Source organism: Anolis carolinensis, chromosome 6 (assembly GCF_035594765.1).
Source record: "Anolis carolinensis isolate JA03-04 chromosome 6, rAnoCar3.1.pri, whole genome shotgun sequence".
In the NCBI taxonomy this organism is placed as follows: domain Eukaryota; kingdom Metazoa; phylum Chordata; class Lepidosauria; order Squamata; family Dactyloidae; genus Anolis; species Anolis carolinensis.
The window spans coordinates 40,053,169-40,071,897 of NC_085846.1; the positions used below are offsets into that span (position 1 = coordinate 40,053,169).

Sequence of the window (18,729 nt, forward strand, 5' to 3'; positions counted from 1 at the left end):
AAGATAATGAGTGGAATGGTTTCTTGTTTAGCTAAATATTATTCCTATGACAAACATTTTGATCTGCCGGGGCATTTCTTTGTACACGGATTGTGGATGGTTTAAACTTTAAACAAGCACAGTCCTAGGCAAAAGTATGAGTTTTGGAAGGATATTTCTGCTATACAGCATATTTATAAAACTTCTGCATGTGAAGAAACTCTGAAGATGCTATCCACAGATGCAGGTGAAATGTCAGAAGAAAATGCTGCTAGAATATGGCCACACTGCCCCAAAAACGAACAACAGTCAGTGATTCCGGCCATAAAAGCCTTCGACAATACTTATAATATACTTAAAGTGAATCCCAATTCTCCTTACACTGTAATGGAAAGAGAGCTTGCTGGCAAGTTGAATGGAAGAAACTAGGCGCAACACGTATATGCCCTCAATTTGCTGTTTCACTGAGGTCCAACTGCAATCTTCTCCTTTTGCTCTGGTGCAATGGAAGAGCTCTTTAATAAGTGTGAGCATGAACCTAAATAGCATAAGAGCAAAAATATTTGGCTAAAAAAAAGAAATAGCTAATTATAACTACAAGGAATAAGGTGGTCACTTACAATATTTAGTATCAAATCAGCATAATTTTTACCATCACTATAAACAGTCAAAGGGCAGGGGCTAAAAAGAACATGAGCCGCTGAATTAATAAACGTACTGATAAAGCCTGTGTGCAAAATAATTATAGTGTACAGTTATTTGGGGGACCTGAAATAACCAGCCATCACACTGCACATTGTATGGAAGAAGAAACATGAATGCATCGTAGTTGCCTTTTTCTCACATTCTTGCTATTTGATAATGGGCATACAGGCTAATCAAATAAAGTAAAATTGTATGTTAATTTACTCAAACAAGCTCCCCACCCCCCATCCTCTCTTTGCAGAGCCAAGAGCACTCAGCATAGGCAAAACACTTCTCTGTGCTCCATGAAATCCTTTGCTACTCATTCTTCATTTACTCCTTTACCCTTACTGTCTATTAGGCTTGCTCAAATAATTCGATTTCCCCGTTACTCGTTACTAATTCGTTACTTTTGTAACTTGTGAAGCAATATACGACCTTGATTGTCCACACGTCTGGATATCGCGGTTTCGAACCGCGACAGGCCATTTTTCTTATTTCGTCGTTTTTTTTGTTGGGAAAAAAAGGTTTTGCAAATCACCCAAACTTGTTTAAGTGCACTGGGGCAACCTAGCGTGTTCTTTCCACCTTGTGGCCAATCAGAGAGCACGTTTAACCCAGGGGAGGGGCTGGTAGTACGTCCTGAATGAAAAGAGCGTGCATGGGCGCCTCGTGGCTCATTTCGGGATCTGCAGAGAGAGGGTGGGTTGGGAGTGAGATTCCGCAGGCAGGCAAGATTGCTGCGTCACAGCTTCCTTGGCTGAGCTAGAGCTACAGATTAGAAGACCGGGAGAAAAGGTTGGGTGGGTGAGGTGGGGTGGGAAAGTGTTGGGTGTTTCAGAATTTTTTTTTTCCCAAAGGGCCTGTGGCTTGGCGTTTGCCACCAGCTCTGCAATTTTTCTGCTGCGCCATATTGCCTGCTGCTGCGGGCGGGGTGGGCTTTTGTTTTTATTAGGAAACTTCTCTTTTTTTCAACGCTAGTGAGATTCCAGGCACTGCAGGCAGGCAAGATTGCTGCGTCACAGCTTCCTTGGCTGAGCTACAGATTATAAGACCGGGAGAAAAGGGTGGGTGGGTGAGGTGGTGTGGGAAACTGTTGGGTGTTTCTGCAGGGTGTTTTTCCAAAGGGCCTGTGGCCTTTTTCCCCCCACAAGCTTGGCGTTTGCCATTTGCCCACCAGCCCTGCAATTTTTCTGCTGCGCCGCCATATTGCCTGCTGGTGCGGGCGGGGTGGGCTTTCGTTTTTATTAGGAAACTTCTCTTTTTTTCAACGCTAGTAGCAAAGTCTGGCCAAAGGGTTGCACATCCCATTATCCTGCGTTGCATCCCACCTCCTTTGGGAAAAAAGGGAGCCTGTTTTTGCTTCCTGCTGCTGCTCTATAGGCCTTGCGGTCAGTGCCAGGGCAGCCACTCCAACAGTGATTCCATTGCGCAAAGTCTGGCCAAAGGGTTGCACATCCCATTATCCTGCGTTGCATCCCACCTCCTTTGGGAAAAAAGAGAGCCTGTTTTTGCTTCCTGCTGCTGTGCTGCTGCTCTATAGGCCTTGCGGTCAGTGCCAGGGCAGCCACTCCAACAGTGATTCCATAGCGCAAAGTCTGGCCAAAGCGTTGCACATCCCATTATCCCTGGTCAGTGGAGCTTGTGACCCCATTTCACTAGCTGCCTCAAAGGCGCCACGCCCTTCCCCTTGGGTGGTGGGGTGGTGGCGTGGGGCCGGCCAACGGTGGCCGGCTCCCCAGGGGAATGGGATCCAAGCCCCCATTTTGCCATCAGGCAATAAATCAAACCAACGTCGCACAAATCTTACATTTCTTGGGAGGGGGAGGGGCTTGACCACTGTGGTATAATGGCCTCCAATATGGATGCCTGGGGAAAGTCATTGCGCATTGTGGCAGGCAGCACAATGTGTCTCTTGGCCAATGGCCCCCAATGCCCTAACATTTTGACAGATTTACGGGCACTGAAACAATGTTACACAAGTAGAAGAAGGACTTTCACAGTGAAGGAACCCCTATTGAACAGGAAATAACAATTCAAAAGCAGGAACAGATTTTTTGCAATTGGTAAATAAAGATTTTTTATATGAACTATAAAATTGCGCAATAAATCTTAGGAAAGGGCAAACGCTCTGCAATTTAGCGAACAAGCAGGGTGGATTTTGTTCTCCCACTGTACCAAATTTGATCAGTATAGCTGAAAAAATGAGTGCAGGAGAGCCCCCTAACTCCCCCCCCCCCTCTTGGGCTGTTTTTGGGCCACTGCGCATGCGCGTCCGCCATTAACGAATTAATTTTGAAAATAACGAATTTTCGTTAATTTTGAATTTTTTGGGGGCAAAATTCGGAAATGTCTTCAGAAACGAAACGCTACCCCCCTCTGCTTTTGAAACGAGTTTAGAATCAATTTTTTCGTGGATCGCTCAAGCCTACTGTCTATCTCTCATGTACACAAACTCACCCTGCAAATTAGTCATATCTGTATAAATCTGCTTCTGTTTCTGGATAGCTCCCATCCAACTGAGTAACTTCTATCCACATGTGTTATGCTATGGTTCAGTTTGGTTAAGAATCAGTAGGGTTTTTTAAAAAAAAATACAATAGAAGGTGGCAACATAATAGAGATTTAAAGCTGTTGTCTAGCTGCAATGCTCCATTGTGTGACAATCCTCTAGACTGCTGTAATGCATTTACATGGGGCTACCCTTAAATATGACCTGAACGTTTCAGTAACCACACATTATGTCAATTACCACAGATTTCTGACAACATAATGCCTCTTCAAAAGTATTTGTTTGACTATTGCAATCCAGTTATAAATACCATCAGCAAAGAGGCCTACCCAGTGTCAAATCATGATTGCAATAATAATAATGTTAATCAGTTATTTCTTGCAGCTTTATTGAAGGTTTCAGTGTTCGTTTCATTTTGAAAAAATGTTCAAGTTGCAGACCTTTTAGTTTTATTAATGCATTTGTATATACAGTGTTCCCTCACTTATCGTGGGGGTTAGGTTCCAGGACCACCCGCAATAAGTGAAAATCCACGCAGTAGGGACACGATATTTATTTTAATATTTATACATTATTATAGTAGTTATACACTATTTTAAGTCTTTATCAACCAATCGTGTGTTGATAAATCGCCTCCTTCTCCTGTTGCCGCTTGGGCTCCTTTTCTCTCCCTTTGACTTCTCCTTCCTCCCCTCCTTAGGGGGTGTAAATTGTAATTTTTTATGATTTATAATAGTATTTTAGAGTTTATTGAAAAGCTGCAAAACAGCGAATCCGCGAAAAGTGAACCGCGAAGTAGTGAGGGAACACTGTATTTTTAATCTGTATTGTTTTAAATACGTTGTTAGCTGCCTTGCATCCCATTCTTGGCAGAAATATGGGGTAAAGATGATACAGATGACTTTGATAATAATAGCTTCCATTGCCTGGGGCAGCTATTTACAAACTATAAAAGCACCATAGTCTTACATGCATTTTACTCATACTCCTCTGCTTTAAAGTCAACACTACTAAAAGAAGACAAAACAAAGCAATACCTTTCAAATATTTCTATCGCTTGGTATCTTGCCGTTTCAGTCAGGTTCCATTTTTCAGATAAAAGAAACACGAATTCTGGCCGAGAGAGATGAAGTTATCAAAATTATAGCTGCAAACTATTTGAACATGTTAGCTCCAAACCCCACTTTGGGGGCCCTGAAGGCTCCCCGAACAGTCCTCCAATGCACTCTCCTCACTACTAGGATAATTTTTGGCAGTTGCAGTAGACTGAAACCCCAAATGAGGTCCATGGAGCAAAAATTGCTGTCTGTCTCCCTCCCTTCACAGTGGCACACCTCTGATCTTCAGGGTTGGCCAAGCCCAACTCTTACCCACTGTCTTGGTCTCCTTAAAGCTGCCTGCCTCACTGCAGAGCTTACTCAAGGACTGCTCATTCTCCCTCGCCATGTGAAGCAAAGCATCTTGTATAATCCCAGGAGCCACGGCTCCAAAGACAGGCTCTGAAGAGCGGTACCTGGCTGCCAGCTGTGCAGGTGAGCACATCTTAACTGTTGCACCAACACCCTGAAGAATGAGAAAAACTATCAGCTGTGTTTACCTTAAACAATGTGGTGTTATATAATCCTATCTATAAGTTCCTCTTTTTCTCTCCTCTCAGCAATTCTACTTCCAAACTTCTCCATAAAACTGGTTCTAAGGTTCGATTGTTTGAGAGCTTTCAAACATTTCATGTTGGAAACACACTTTTTAGACCTCCATCATTTTGCGACACAGTAATTCAGCTTTACTAGCAAACCAGAGGTTAAACCCCTTATATGAGATAGACACACATATATAAATTGTAATGTATGAGATACTATGTATTTCATGAACACCTTTCATTTATAAGTTTTAAAATATGATTTATTGCTTATTTTACATAGACTCAGATATTTCCCGCAACACACACACACACTGCAGCCAACACGCTAATGTGTCACAACACACCGTTTGGAAATCTCTAATCTACTCTGTCAGTTGAAGATCAAGAATGAATGACACATTGCCAACAACTCTGTACAATTTTATGAAAGAGCGCATAAATCTAGAAATGAAGACAAAAAATTATCCTGGATGGAACTGTTTTCTTCTTTAAGGATCTGGAAACTGTAACTGGTGCAGAATAAGGATATCTAAGAGCTAAAGGGAGTCATTTGAACACACAACCCATTTCTAAAACTTGATCTGCATTAATTTAGAGAGTTGTGTTAACCTTTAAAGCCCTGAAAACTTTGAGAAGCCTCTCCAGATCTGGTTGGATAGTACCTCTGATGATCTTCCATTGTGTGATGATCTTCCATTCTATGATTCTATGTGTGCTGTCAATGGAATTTGTCATCCAACAATCTCCAGATAAGAACCACCTTCATACATATACAGTGGAGTCTCACCTATGCAACATAAATGGGCCGGCAGAACGTTGGATAAGCGAAAATGTTGGATAATAAGGAGGGATTAAGGAAAAGCCTATTAAATTACATTTTGATTTTACAAATTAAGCACCAAAACATCAAAACATGTTTTACAACCTAATGCCTTCCTCAAGCCGTGCTTAAGCCGTCCTCCCAGCATAAGACAGTGCCACTTGCACCATCTTAATGCCAAGAGAGAAAGACATTTAGTGGTTGAGAGTGATCCAAAGGGCAGGCCGCAGCATCTTTATGCCAAGAGGACAGGAAAAATTAGGAGGGCCTGAGGTAAGCGCCCGAATCTGGCCCCTGGGCCTTAGTTTGCCCATGCCTGCTCTAGATCCTTCTGGAGACCTTTACGGCCTATAAGGCAGAGCTTTCCAAATTATGTGTCATTACAGGTTTGTGTTGGCTGCAATGTGTAGATGTGTCATGCAAACCAGAAATGACAAAAATATTGAAAATGTATGTTATTATATTACAAATCATATTGTTTTTAAAATATGAATGAAAGGTTTTTATAAGATATGGTGTGCGCCCCCCCCCCTATATTTCATGTCTGTGTCCGTATCTCTAATAAGGGGTTGGTTTAACCTCCGGTCTGCTAGTGAAACTGAATTACTCTGCTCTGAAATGATGCATCTCTAAAAAGTGAAGTGTTTGGAAGGTTCTACTTTAAGGTCTTGAATTTGTATCTCTTTACTGTAAATTTTCCTTACTGCCCGATGTGATTCACAGTGGACATTCCCTTGTGTATGGCTTTAAATTAAGTTTAGCTTAAGCAAAGAGCTCAGTGAATAGAATACTAAAAAAATTAATAACGTATTATAATAATAGAAAAATAATAGAAATATAATGGTAGAGTTCACTCACTATAAGTTGAGCTTAAGGGAAGAGCTAAGTAAATATAAAAATTTATTATAATAGAAATATACATATAAATATAACGGAAGAGATCAATACATATTAATATAATATATAGAATGGAATAATTTATTATAATATAAATATAAAATAATTTTAAAATAATTATAATGGAAGAGCTTGCTTATATTAAGGGAAGCTTAAGAAAAGAGCTCACTAAATACAAATATAATATAAATATAATATTAATATAATGGAAGAGGTAAATACATGTGAATATAATGGAAGAGCACAGTGAATATGAATATAATATACAATAATTTATTATAATCAAAATATAATAGAAATAAAATGGAAGACCTCACTTAATATAAGTTTAGATAAAGGGAAGAGCTCAGTGAATATAATTATTGTAATATAACAGAAATATAATGGAAGAGCTCACTTAATATACTTTTAGCTAAAGGGAAGAGCTCAGTAAATATGAATATAATGTATAATAGTTTAAATAAATATAATGAAAGAGTTCACTTAATATAGGTTTAGCTTAAGGGAAGAAAGAGCTCAGCGAAATATAATGTATTATAATCAAAATATAATCGAAATAAAATGGAAGAACTCACTAAATATAAGTTTAGATAAAGGGAAGAAGAGTTCAGTGAATACGAACACAATATAATAATGAATTAGAAATATAATGGCAGAGCTCACTTAATGTAAATTGAGCTTAAGGGATGAGCTCAGTGAATATAATAGAATAATTTATTATAATAGAAATATAATGGAAGAGCTCAGTGAATATGAATATAATACACAACACAATACAACGAAAGAGCTAAATCAATATAAGGGAAACTTAAGGGAAGAGCTCAATACACAATGTCCCCGCCTTCTCTAATGAGCCACTTTTCGCCTCACCAAAGATGGCGGAAGAAAGCTTGAGCTCGAGGACATTTGTCGTCATTTCCGGACTCTTCCAAGATACGCCGCTGGGCTACGCATTGCCCTCATCCAAGATGGCCACTCCCGCCTCAGCGCCACTTGAGCGAGGGCGTCGTAAGGGCGGCACTCACTAGAGGAACCAAGATGTCGTCGCCAGCGGCGCCTGAAGGAGGAGAACCTCCGCGCGTTAGGCCTCCCCGAGGCCTCCCTTCGCAGGCGGCAGTGGACGTGACCCGCCGAGGCCTCAAAGTCCGCAACGCCCTCACAGGCCTTGGCATTGGAGCCATCGTCGTAGGCATCTGTATCCTTCATATGCCTTCGCCTCCGTTCCGGTTCAAAGTAGAACTTCTTAAGCAAAGAGGGGAAGCACTACGCATGCTCAGTGGGGGCCTTGCTTTCCTTCCTTCGTTCATGTAGTGAAGGAAAGGCACAAGGCAACGGGGAGTCTGGGTTGCTGTGAGTTTTTTTGAGCTGTATGGGCATGTTCCAGAAGCATTCTCTTCTGAAGTTTCGCCTACATGTATGGCAGGCATCCTCAGAGGTTGTGGAGTCTGTTGGAAACTAGGCAAGTGGGGTTATATATCTGTGGAATACCCAAGGTGGGAGAAAGAACTCTTGTCTGTTTGAGGCAAGTGTGAATGTTGCAATAGGCCAGCTTCATTTGCATTGAAAAGCCTTGCAGTTTCAACGCCTGGCTGTTGCTGAACTGGGAAAGTTCTCATTGTGGACTATAACTCGCAGCATTCCCAGCCTACATGGCCACTAGGCCCAAAAGTTAACTCTTCTGACCCCTGATGGCCCACAAAATGGCCAGAAATAAGTCAAGGCAAGATGGGAATATAATACAGTTGGTGCCCCAGTTACAAACATCCCACTTCCATGATTAAGAACCGGGGGCGGGGGGGGGGGGGGGGTGAGACAAGATGTGAGAAAAATCTATCCCTCAGATGGGAAATTCACTTTTGGAAGAGTTATCATGGGGAAAAAGTATCTCCTACTAAAGTTTTATCCCCAATCCTTGTTTCCACAGTAAGACACATTTTTTTTCAAAATCCCTCTTACCTTTTCTGAGCTTTTTTAAAAGTAGGGGTGCTTAACTGTTCAAGGCTAGAGGGCCACCCCCCCCCCCCCCAAACATGGGAGAACCACACATTTCCATTGAATCTACTTCCCTTCTAAATTGAAAATTTCCCCCCAATACCTTTTAGGCAAGGGACATTTTCACCATGTTTGGGGGCCGATGTAGCCCATTTAAAGCTCAGGAGAAAGCTTTTTTAAAACTATAGGCAGTGATCAGAAGTCACTTCCTATTAATTTTTGATTTCAAAAAAAGGGCTCCTTGGGATCTATATTGGTTTCTCCCCCCCCCCCCCCCCCAGTGTGATAGAAATGTTGGGATAAACACAAAAATGGTGGGAAAATAGTCCCTTTTTAGCCCCTGCTATATATGCAAGCAACCGTCACCATTGCTTTTTGCATGTATTTTTTTTCTTTTTATGGTACCTGTAGTTTGTATAGAACAGGTATGGGAATTATGGTCCTCCATGTGCTACTGATCTGATCGCAAGCCTTTGGTGAAGAATGATGGGAGAGTTGCACAATTTGCATCCCATAGGTCAAACTGAGGAAGCTAATATGTTTGACCTGACAGCAGTTTCTTTCTTGCTCACAAGGGGAGTCTGCCATCTAGTGTTTGAAGATTACAGATTTAAAAATTTATCTATTTTATAAACAGAATCACATCTTAAGATATGCAAAACAGCCTTTGACGGTTTATATGAGGCTGCAAAAACTCTTAATTTTGTATGTGATTTGAAGGGTGTGCTTTGCCCTCTCTGACACAGAAAAAGGTGATCAATCATCTCCCTTGTAAGATGCATCCAGTTCATCTCTGATTACCTCCTTATTCTGGGCATCACCCATTTACTAAACTTGGAAACTATGGCTTAAGTGTAATTCCATCTCTGTCATACTTTCTTTCCCCATTTTCTTTTCCATTTTTTATTAAATAAAAGAGTATATTTGAAGGTCATTTTGTCCCTTTTTCTTCCCTTCTCCTTGGACGTTGAATTCAGAGTAGGACCTGGAGGAGGCTGGGTGTCCCCAAGAGTAGAGCAGCAGTGTAATGCTTATCTATTCATTGCTGGGGATGACCAGAAAAGCCCATTGAGAGGCATTCACAATTGTTTTCCTCAGCTTTCTGTGTCTAGATGGCTACACATTATATTCCGTCTCCCAGGAGCGTTTCTTGGATGAATTAGAACTAGAGGCTGAAGTTGTGCGGGCTCGAGCAGCAAAGACTCCAACAAACTGAGGCTAACAGACCTTGAACAGACGTGGCTCAGCACTTCAGATGCATGGGAATAAGACTGGACTCTTTCCTGGATGCCGACTTTGGCTTCAGTTGAGGGCATGTTGGTACACAGCCCTGAGGCATTTATGCCACTCTCCTATCAAATAAATTTTCACTGCATTTATTGGTAAATCTTTGCTATAGCTAGCATTTAAATGTATAATAACATTTCTGTTATTTAATGTGAAAGACCAATAAACCAGTGGAACATAACTGTGGTGAGTTATGAGGATGTATTTTTAAAATGTCACAGATGAGGGCAAGTTTGAGGAACCTGTGTAGTGGTTACTCTGGTTACTTGATTTCCTTAAGCAATCCATTTGCTAAAGGACATTTTTATTTATCCAGTGACATTGTCTTTGAACTCACTCATTAGTTTGATAGCCAAAGCAATGTCCTAATCACCAAAATGGAAATCCTGTAAATATTTTGCTAAGAATGCTATCACCAGAGGAATCCCTGGCTGTGGTCATGTTAAATGTAAAGATAGACTATGCATCTTTACAAACGTTACATCTAAAAGACAGATAAGGGGGGGGGGGGTGTACCCTTGAGTGACAAAGATAATTTCCACATGCTTGGCTCATTTCTCTTGCTTTTCAAACGTGGCTTCATCATTCATATTGCCTCCCTCCCTCCATTTTCTTTGCGTGTGAATATTTATATATATAGTATGTGAAAATATATTTTATTAAATATTAAGTATATTAAGGAGCCCCCGGTGGCGCAGCAGATTAAACCGCTGAGTTGCAGAACTTGCTGACCAAAAGGTCAGCGGTTTGAATCCGGGGAGCGGAGTGAGCTCCCGCTGTTAGCCTCAACTTCTGCCAACCTAGCAGTTCAAAAACATGCAAATGTAAATAGATCAATAGGTACCGCTCCAGCAGGAAGGTAACGGACTCCATGCAGTCATGCTGGCCACATGACCTTGGAGGTGTCTACGGACATCGCCGGCTCTTCGGCTTAGAAATGGAAATGAGCACAACCCCCAGAGTCGGACAGAGTTTTAATGACAGGGGAAAACCTTTACCTTTTCCTTGTATGAAAAGACAGTAGGGCAGTTCAGATAGAGGAATAAAATCTGACTTTGACAACTCATTTTCTTTGTTCCCATACATTTTCTTACAATGAATTGTAACACTTTAAGAAAATACATCTGAGAAGGTTGGTTTAGTACAAGTGTAACCTCTTGGCATTTGAAATTAATACCGTTATTAGTTTTTACGAAACATGAATAGCAGGTGATGACAAGGTGCTGAACAAGTTGCTATATTGATGCAGAGACTGCTCTCTGAAACAACCAAAGAAAAATCCCATAGTGGTTAACCAAATGCCACTGCAAGACCCACAAGTATGACATGAGTGCAGTAGCATTGGCAAGATTTCCCATTGCCTGCTGAAAGGCATACTGCTTCTGTTATTGGTGATAACATATAGCCACTGTGACTGGTCAACACTGATAAAACTTAACAATTAATTTGCGTAATCCTCCCGTAAAGACACCCAAGTTGGTGACTGACGTTACATATATTTTAATATGGACTTCCACGATCTTAACTCTGTACTATGAAGAAGTACTTGGTTGTATCTATCCTGATTATCTTAACATTCATATTCATTGAACGATTCCTACTTATTTTGAGAGGGAGAAGAACTCATTTCCTCCACTTTCTCCTCATTCTTCTTAATTTTATCTATTTCTATCATGCTTTCACTTCCTTGGCAGTTTCTTAAGTTACGCAGCTTGACGTGTTATTCTCTTCTTCACAAATGAGTTGCTACAACCCCGTGATTATTTTGGTTGCCATTTCTCGTTTTTCAACTCTGCAATACCTTTTTTAAAAATATAGTGACCAGAACTTTATACACTATTCCAGTTGTAATCCCACAAGGGATAGAATTTGCTTTTTAAAAAACAATTGTTCTTTGAGTCAGTGTTTTAGCTATCCACCCAACCCACATACTTCTAGTGCAAGCCCTATCACTGGATATGTAGGGCCGGGGGGCACTACCTCAATCTGCTAGTTGGGAGAGAACCTTCTGGAGCTGTCTTCTATAAGGCCCAGGTTTCACTCAAATCCTCTTTTAGAAACCTTGTCACATATTTTCTGCTTCTGTATTTAAATAATATTTGCTCCTGCTATTATTTGTATGGTGAATCACACGGTCCTTTTTGCATTCCCTCCTGCACCCTGATCTCCAACAAGACTTGCTTGGTGTGGCTGATAGCTGTTAAGATGCAACTGTGCCACAATTATGAATATGAGTATTAATGAATATGGACCAGTCAAGGATCTGTAACTCTTATAAATCCAGAACTGTGACATATAAAATGCCGGCCCATAAGTTGAGTATTTTGAAAACTTCCTAAAAAGTGTGGCCAAACAAACTGATATAAATTTACATCAATGGTTAAAACAAAAACATTCCTTGGCTGGCGTATTACGTAAGATAAATAGCACAATGTACAGCTATGTCCAATTCTATTTTTGTGAGATGTTTTTCCCATTAGCTGTCTTAAGTCCTCTTAATATTGCTTTTGGAAAGGTAAAAGTGCTGAAATGTGTCAGTTTCAGTTAGCGTTGCGTTTGCACAGCAACCATGTTGGCACTACATCTGACAGAAGTATCAGCAATATACAGATTTTAATGAGGTGTAGATTAAAATATGAAAGTCCTTCTTCAAAGGGAGCCTTAGGGGTGGAGTTCTAGTGAACTGAAAAAGTGCACTCAGCCCAGTAGTGGATTTTACATCTTTTCGACAAGCCTGTTCTTCTTTGAAACTTTTTTTTTAAATGAGAAAGGATCTCTACCTCCTACAGCAAGAATCCAGAGACTTCACCAAAATAATCAACTGAACTTGTTCTATCAACATGAGGAAGGCATCTTGTAAACTGTGGACAGTTCTGTTCCAGGGTAATATCTTTTGTGTGTGCTGTTTTCACAGCTGTATTACTGTTATTGTCTCTTATAAGTGCTATTTGAGGCAAGTAAATCATTAAAGCAGTAGCTGGCCAGGAGCCAGACAAGGCATCTGTCAAAGGCACACTTCTTTAAGAGGCTTAAGGGAAAGAAGGGAATTTTCCATTTAGTTAAAACTTGCTTATGTTGACTGCAATTCAGGCTTCAACAGAAAGAACGAGTCTTTCATCCTCTGTGCAAAGGATGCAAATGTAATTTTAGCACGGAAATATTTTAGAGAAGGTCAGAGTGCTGTAGTTGGATATGTTAACTTATTAACATTAACTGCCTGAGAAAGCGGAGCTTGTTGATACAGCAGACAATACTCTGTCTCTTCTAGGTTACATTTAGATTCCTTAGTTATATTACCTCTATTAATCTTTCTTCTCTGTCCATTCTGTTTATTCTCCCAACCTTTCGATCTTTTATTGCTAAAATATCTATACTAAGCATACATTATTCTCTTTACTCCTTGCCACCTTTTGAAGATGGTCCATTTAATACTATGTCAAAATTAAAAATGAGGGTTGTGAAATGACAATTTTTATGCACCAAAGTATCATGAAATTCTTAAGACATATATAATACTCAATGAAGTGTTGTGTCAAGTACGTTTGTAGTAATGTAAATTTTTACTCTCAAACCAGACCAAAGAAATACTCCCTTCTGACATCATTCAAAGTCACATTTGTTTTCTTCTAGAATCTAGATCAATATTCAAAGGGATCTTGTAGCAGCTTTGAGATTGAGAGGAGGAGGTTGATATAATAAGCTACTTTATTAGATTTGGGGAGTGAAATGCCTAGGAACAGACCTAGAAATTCTGGACCCATGATGAGCAACTGGCAAACCCATAAGCAGGACACGAGCTTGGAAGCTTGTTTCCCAGAAATGTACTGATTTTTCAGGGAGTACATAAGCTATTGTGACTAACTGCTATTGATACCCTTCCCCTCCATGAAATATCCTTTGCTTGTAGGAGCAAGCAGCTAAACTATTAGTTATTTTCCAGGCTCTTAGCTTCAGCCATATATTTGCTTTCATCTTTATAAAAAGACCCTCCAACCACTACAGTTCTGCTACTGATTTTTGTTAAGCCATCTATTCCAAAATGAGGAAGAGCTCTTGTAGGAGCTTTGGTGTATCTTGAACACGAAGTGTTTTCTTAATGCCTTTTCTGGCATCCCTCTTGCCACTTTTCAGTGTATTCGGTACGCTGGAAGATACCAGATGAGACTCTTATTGTCTGGTCAACCAAAGTTCATTCATGGTATTTTACACAGGAACTAGAAGAAGCTGTCTTTGATTTGTAACCCTGTGTTTTTCCACTGCTATCTCCTTTTCCCCAGTGCTAGAAAATCTGTTAAGGGAGAAATGATGTTTTAGGCTACATAATGTGTTTTGCTTGGAAGCTAGGCACTCTCAGTAGGGTGCTCAGAGTATAACTTGAAATTAGTGGGATTTTCGGGTAATCTACACTTTTTTTCCTGTGGCATCTTCTTTTTCCTGAAGGGCTTGTGAAGCTAAACGTGGAATATAATATTTCCTTGTGTTTTGGAGCTGCTAGGTGGGACTCTTACATTAATAAACAAAAGTATAACCACAAAGGAACCCTGACAGAGTATCCGTTTCCCTTCCAAAAGGCATCTTTATATAAAACATGAAACATCATACACAAGGGTGAGAGCAGCAGGGCTTCATTCCAAAGTGCAGATTCCCATGTAAGTAAAGGGATGGGCCCCAAGATGTTCATTTCCCAATCAGGGCAAGGATAAAAAAAGTGCAAGAGGAAATCTAGTATTGTGCCTTTGCTGTTGAGAGCGACCAGTCTGAGAGCTAAAGCAAGAAAGAAGGCCCCAATCCCTATAATACTGAGGGGAAAGTCTGAATGCTTTTCCCTTAAGGCAGCTAGTCAAAAATTTCTGAGACCTTAGGCCTGGCTTTACAAATGAAGCCATGCAAAGCATGGAAAGAGAAACATCTACTCAAACCAGGCCTTGACCAGTCCCAACACATGGATCAATCTGGCTTGGAACCTAAGGCCCAGACTCCATAGCATGGGAAATTCGAAAGGCCAGAGGATGTCTTGCTTCTGTTACAGGAGCATTCCTTTGCAAGAGAAACAGCAGCATAAGACACGCAGTCCAGGAATTTGCACTCAAAGCAACCTCAAACAAGGACTTGGCTTCTCTCTACAGATCCAAAGACGGTAGACAAAAGGAGTACATTGTAGTGTCAAACTGCTCCGATCCTCAGTTGTTTGGCCTGGGTACAGTTCTTGGAGGCAGTTTTTCTATTCCTTATACAAGGAGAAGTTTGCCAAATGGAGGGTTGGTGTTGGCCTCACAGCTAGAGCATAAGGCAAACATTCCAAAGGAAGCTTGGCCGTGAGCTTCCATCCTTCCAATGGTAGGCAATAGGCTGAGGTAGTCCACAAAAGTTTTCCATGGGCAGTCTGGCTACTGCAGAAACAGAAAATACAAGCAAAAAGGCAAATAAGTCTCCGATTTTGCTGGAGAAAGAAAGTACAACATAGCAGGTGTTTGCTTCAACCTTAGTATTTTCATTAAAATAACCCTCAGACATTGGGGTTCCGAACTAGTTCAGACTGAACTGCGAGATGGCTGTGTCTGATATGTATTTGGAAAAGTTATTGGGAAGGGGCTATAACTTCCTCACCACCACTTCCTGGATTCATAAGTTTCCAAATAAGTGTTTGGCTTAGATCAGTGGTTCTTAACCTGTGGGTCTCCAGATGTTTTGGCCTTCAACTCCTAGAAATCCTAACATCTGCTAAACTGGCTGGGATTTCTGGGAGTTGTAGGCCAAAACATCTGGAGACCCACAGGTTGAGAATCACTGTTTTAGATGAACAAAGGACTTCATACATTCAACGGCATCTATATTTTAAAACATAGTTACTGTTGAATGTATGAAGTCCTTTGGCCAGAGTGTTGGGTTGGTTACCAGCCAATGAGAGCAAGTATCATTCAGGTGCATATTCTATTTTCATAGTTTAAATATGAAAACATGGATATGGCCACTAAGTTTTGGTTTCTGTTAATACAGGAGTCCAAATGCACACTCAAGGCTACATTTCCCTCTGCAAGGATCTGTTGCTAACCTCTGATACTGTGCTGATGCATTGCTCCACATCTGGGAACCACTTTCTTCAGATTAGTGGGAAAGTTATGCTTTTGTCACAATAGGCTCCTTGATGTGGGAAGTGCTTTGTCAGAGTGTTAAGTTTTTCCTACCTCAAAGAACCGAGTGACGTTGGAGAGTTTTAAAATCATTCTTGTTCTAGTGCTTTCTCAGATAAAACCTTTTCCTGTTGACCCATGATGAGTATGTCCTTCACCTTCTTTCCTGCTTTGAAAGCATGTTCCAAATCACTGCATTTTATGATGTTATATAAAATGCTCAGGCAGGTGCATATGCGTAACAATATATATTACAGGTGAGGACACTTTTACTGTATTCACCAGCTTTAGATCTATTGCTGGGTGTGGTTTGGGGTCAAAACACAGGTGCAGCTGACTGTTTCCTGGTAGCTAAAAAGCACTTGGCAAGTGATGCCCATTCTTTCTCAGATGCCTGTCAGATGCCCCCACCTGACCTTCCATAATGTGCATAAACCTAATAATATTAAAAACAGAATAGCATAATCACAAAAACAGCTACAGCACCCCTCAAAATTCACTTGAGTTAGGGGCATAAGTCTCCCATGAAAGTGAAAAACCATAAATAATAAAAATGCTATTTTTTTTAACTTAGAGGCAATTTTTCTACCTTTCTAGGTCCTCCAGCACAAGTCTACAGTCAACATCCGTTGCAAGTTGGCCACAGAATTGCACTAGAGTACCTAGAGACATGTTATCTCAACGAATCTCTAGGTCCTCTAGCAGATGAAGTTTAACAGAGTTCCCACAGAGAAAATTTAAATCGGTGAATAATCAAATCCACAAAAATCAAACCCACAAATGTGTATGGCTGACTGTACAGAAAGAAGCAATCCACAGCACTAACTGAATTAAAAACCACTGACCAAAAGAGCAAGCAAAAATTCTACTAAAGGCTTTCCTAAAAAAGGTCTTCACCAACTTCCAGAAAACTGTTAGTGAGGAAGTAAGAAAGGTCTCTCACCTAGAAGGGAAGTGCCATAGGTGAAGTGCAACCACTGATAAGGCCCTCTCCCTCCTCTCTTTTAAATATGCCTCTGGAGTTTTGGAGTTATACAGGAAGCTCTTCAAAGGTAATCTCAGGAGGCAGGAAACTTCATATTAGCCCACCTAATATCCTGCTCATAAATCTTTTACAACTTTGAAGGTCAGCACTAATTTCTTAAGTTGTGCCCTGAAACAAATTGGAAACCAGTGCAACTTTGCCACTGGAGAACACCATCACATACATGCCTCCTGTAAGCAAACCCTTTTTAAAAGTGACACTGATGCATTCTAGACCAATTGGAGTTTCTGAATCCTCTTCAAAAGCAGCTCTGTGTAGAGTCCATTGCAATAATTCAAACATGATGTAATGTGTCATCCTGGCCAGATCTACATTCTTCAGGAATGGTTTCCTGGGTTTCTGGTTTTGATCATCCACATGTGGACAACCAAGTTTGGAAATAAAATATAAAGATGTATTCCAACCATCCAGTGGGGGCATACATAATGTAACCTTTTTTTTCTTTTCTTTTTTGCTAAGAATAGTCAGGCCAGGACATTTTGTCTGCCCAACACAAGCAAATGAGACTGGATTGGGGGCATATATTCACTCCGCATCCCACTACTAGGCTATGTCTCACCATGCATCCAATATCACTGGCAAACTTCACACCCTTGGTTTGCCGCTGCTCCTGTGAGGTGCTGCTGCTACCACCGCTCACAGAATTCCTTCTCATGATCCCTGCAGGGACAAAAATCATGTGAGTGTGGGATTATTCCACAATACAGTTATAATTACAGAGCAAATATATAGATATATAGAACAGAATTCTACAACATCCCATTTATTAACCGGTTGTTCTATCTTCCACTTTACCCATTTTATTTTTATAGTCTATGACTGTTACATTACAAAGAATAGGGCTGGCAGGCTCCAGCTCTAAATATAGACATGGACATGTGAAATAATCAAAGAGGAAAGAAGTAGAGGTGGGGTAAACAATGGAAGAATAGGAGATTGTTTCAATTGTGTGTATTCCAGTCATAACAGAGATAAAAGCATGATCCATAGGCATATTAGGGAAGAAAAAGTAGTGAGAAGCATATTCAGTTTATATAAGAAATTCATATAAAGGCTTTTCAGGCTAACTTTATCTTGGAATAATTGGAAATTGATTCACACAACTCTGTAGAACAACAAAACTGTCCATGTCACTATAGGAAAACCAGAAAGTGCAAACCAAAAGCAGATAGGAGACCCAGTAATATATTTTATTTGTCTCTGCAATGTCATAACATTGTCGGAGACGTATGGAGAGGCAATGCATTTAATATGACTGGTACTTCCAAATATAAAATAGACGTAATGGTTTAAGAAAGGATAGATAGGGTGCAAAGTTATTATTTCTTTCAAACTTTGTAAATAGTTTAGGTCTTCTTAAAACTTTTAAATTAAGAGGAATTTGTGAGACAACAGATGCTGACACAGCTATAGCTTTATTCTTCTGAGGAATGAGATTTCTTCAGTCATGCATTAAATACACACCTGCATGTGAACAGAAGTAGAACCAAAAGATGTGCACACAATACTAAGAATGCCAAGCACCTCTTCAGAAAATTCTGCTGGAGCGGGAAGAAAATGAGCTTTTTTTTTAATGCACTGCATACTCTTTGACCTAAGCAGTGTGGATTTCTGGAGTTCTACACAGCAGGTGATACTTCCAATTAAGTAGGCTTTATCCAGACTGTTACAACCTTAATAGATTTATTCAGACTAAAGTGTCAAATTGGAACCCTATGTTTTTTGTGATACATAGCAGCT

The 18,729-nt window shown here is 40.3% G+C and overlaps 3 protein-coding genes across 6 annotated transcripts in view; 1 reads left to right on the forward strand and 2 right to left on the reverse strand.

The window, feature by feature from the left end:
* Positions 1–7,543, reverse strand: part of cntd1 (cyclin N-terminal domain containing 1) — an 11,486-nt gene extending 3,943 nt beyond the window's left edge. The window contains exons 1-4 of one of the 4 annotated variants that reach the window (XM_008113162.3): positions 7,405–7,528; positions 4,546–4,738; positions 4,213–4,288; positions 361–517 (exon numbers count right to left, since the gene is read on the reverse strand). In XM_008113162.3, the coding sequence (XP_008111369.1) occupies positions 361–517; positions 4,213–4,288; positions 4,546–4,738; positions 7,405–7,440 (462 nt within the window). In that variant the 5' untranslated portion in view covers positions 7,441–7,528. The other 3 variants (XM_008113163.3, XM_062957609.1, XM_008113164.3) reach the window with 3 other exon arrangements.
* LOC103279213 (cytochrome c oxidase assembly factor 3 homolog, mitochondrial) lies at positions 7,492–9,994 on the forward strand. Its single transcript, XM_008113165.3, has 2 exons — positions 7,492–7,729; positions 9,639–9,994. The coding sequence occupies exons 1-2, from the start codon at positions 7,573–7,575 to the stop codon at positions 9,740–9,742; spliced, it is 261 nt and encodes an 86-aa protein (XP_008111372.1). The 5' UTR covers positions 7,492–7,572; the 3' UTR covers positions 9,743–9,994.
* A 4,371-nt stretch (positions 9,995–14,365) lies between these two features.
* wnk4 (WNK lysine deficient protein kinase 4) overlaps positions 14,366–18,729 on the reverse strand; it is a 62,005-nt gene continuing 57,641 nt past the window's right edge. Inside the window, exons 19-20 of the mRNA XM_008113161.3 lie at positions 17,549–17,649; positions 14,366–15,203 (exon numbers count right to left, since the gene is read on the reverse strand). Coding sequence (XP_008111368.2) covers positions 15,201–15,203; positions 17,549–17,649 — 104 coding nt within the window. The 3' untranslated portion in view covers positions 14,366–15,200. The remainder of the gene's footprint in view (positions 15,204–17,548; positions 17,650–18,729) is intronic.

What these genes read in the sequence shown, in the direction of transcription:
- LOC103279213 (XM_008113165.3), top strand. Translation starts at nt 7,573, where the DNA reads ATGTCGTCGCCAGCGGCGCCTGAAGGAGGAGAACCTCCGCGCGTTAGG. An exon ending in AGCCATCGTCGTAGGCATCT is followed by an intron (nt 7,730 to 9,638) that starts GTATCCTTCATA and finishes TTCTGTGTCTAG; the next exon opens with ATGGCTACACATTATATTCC.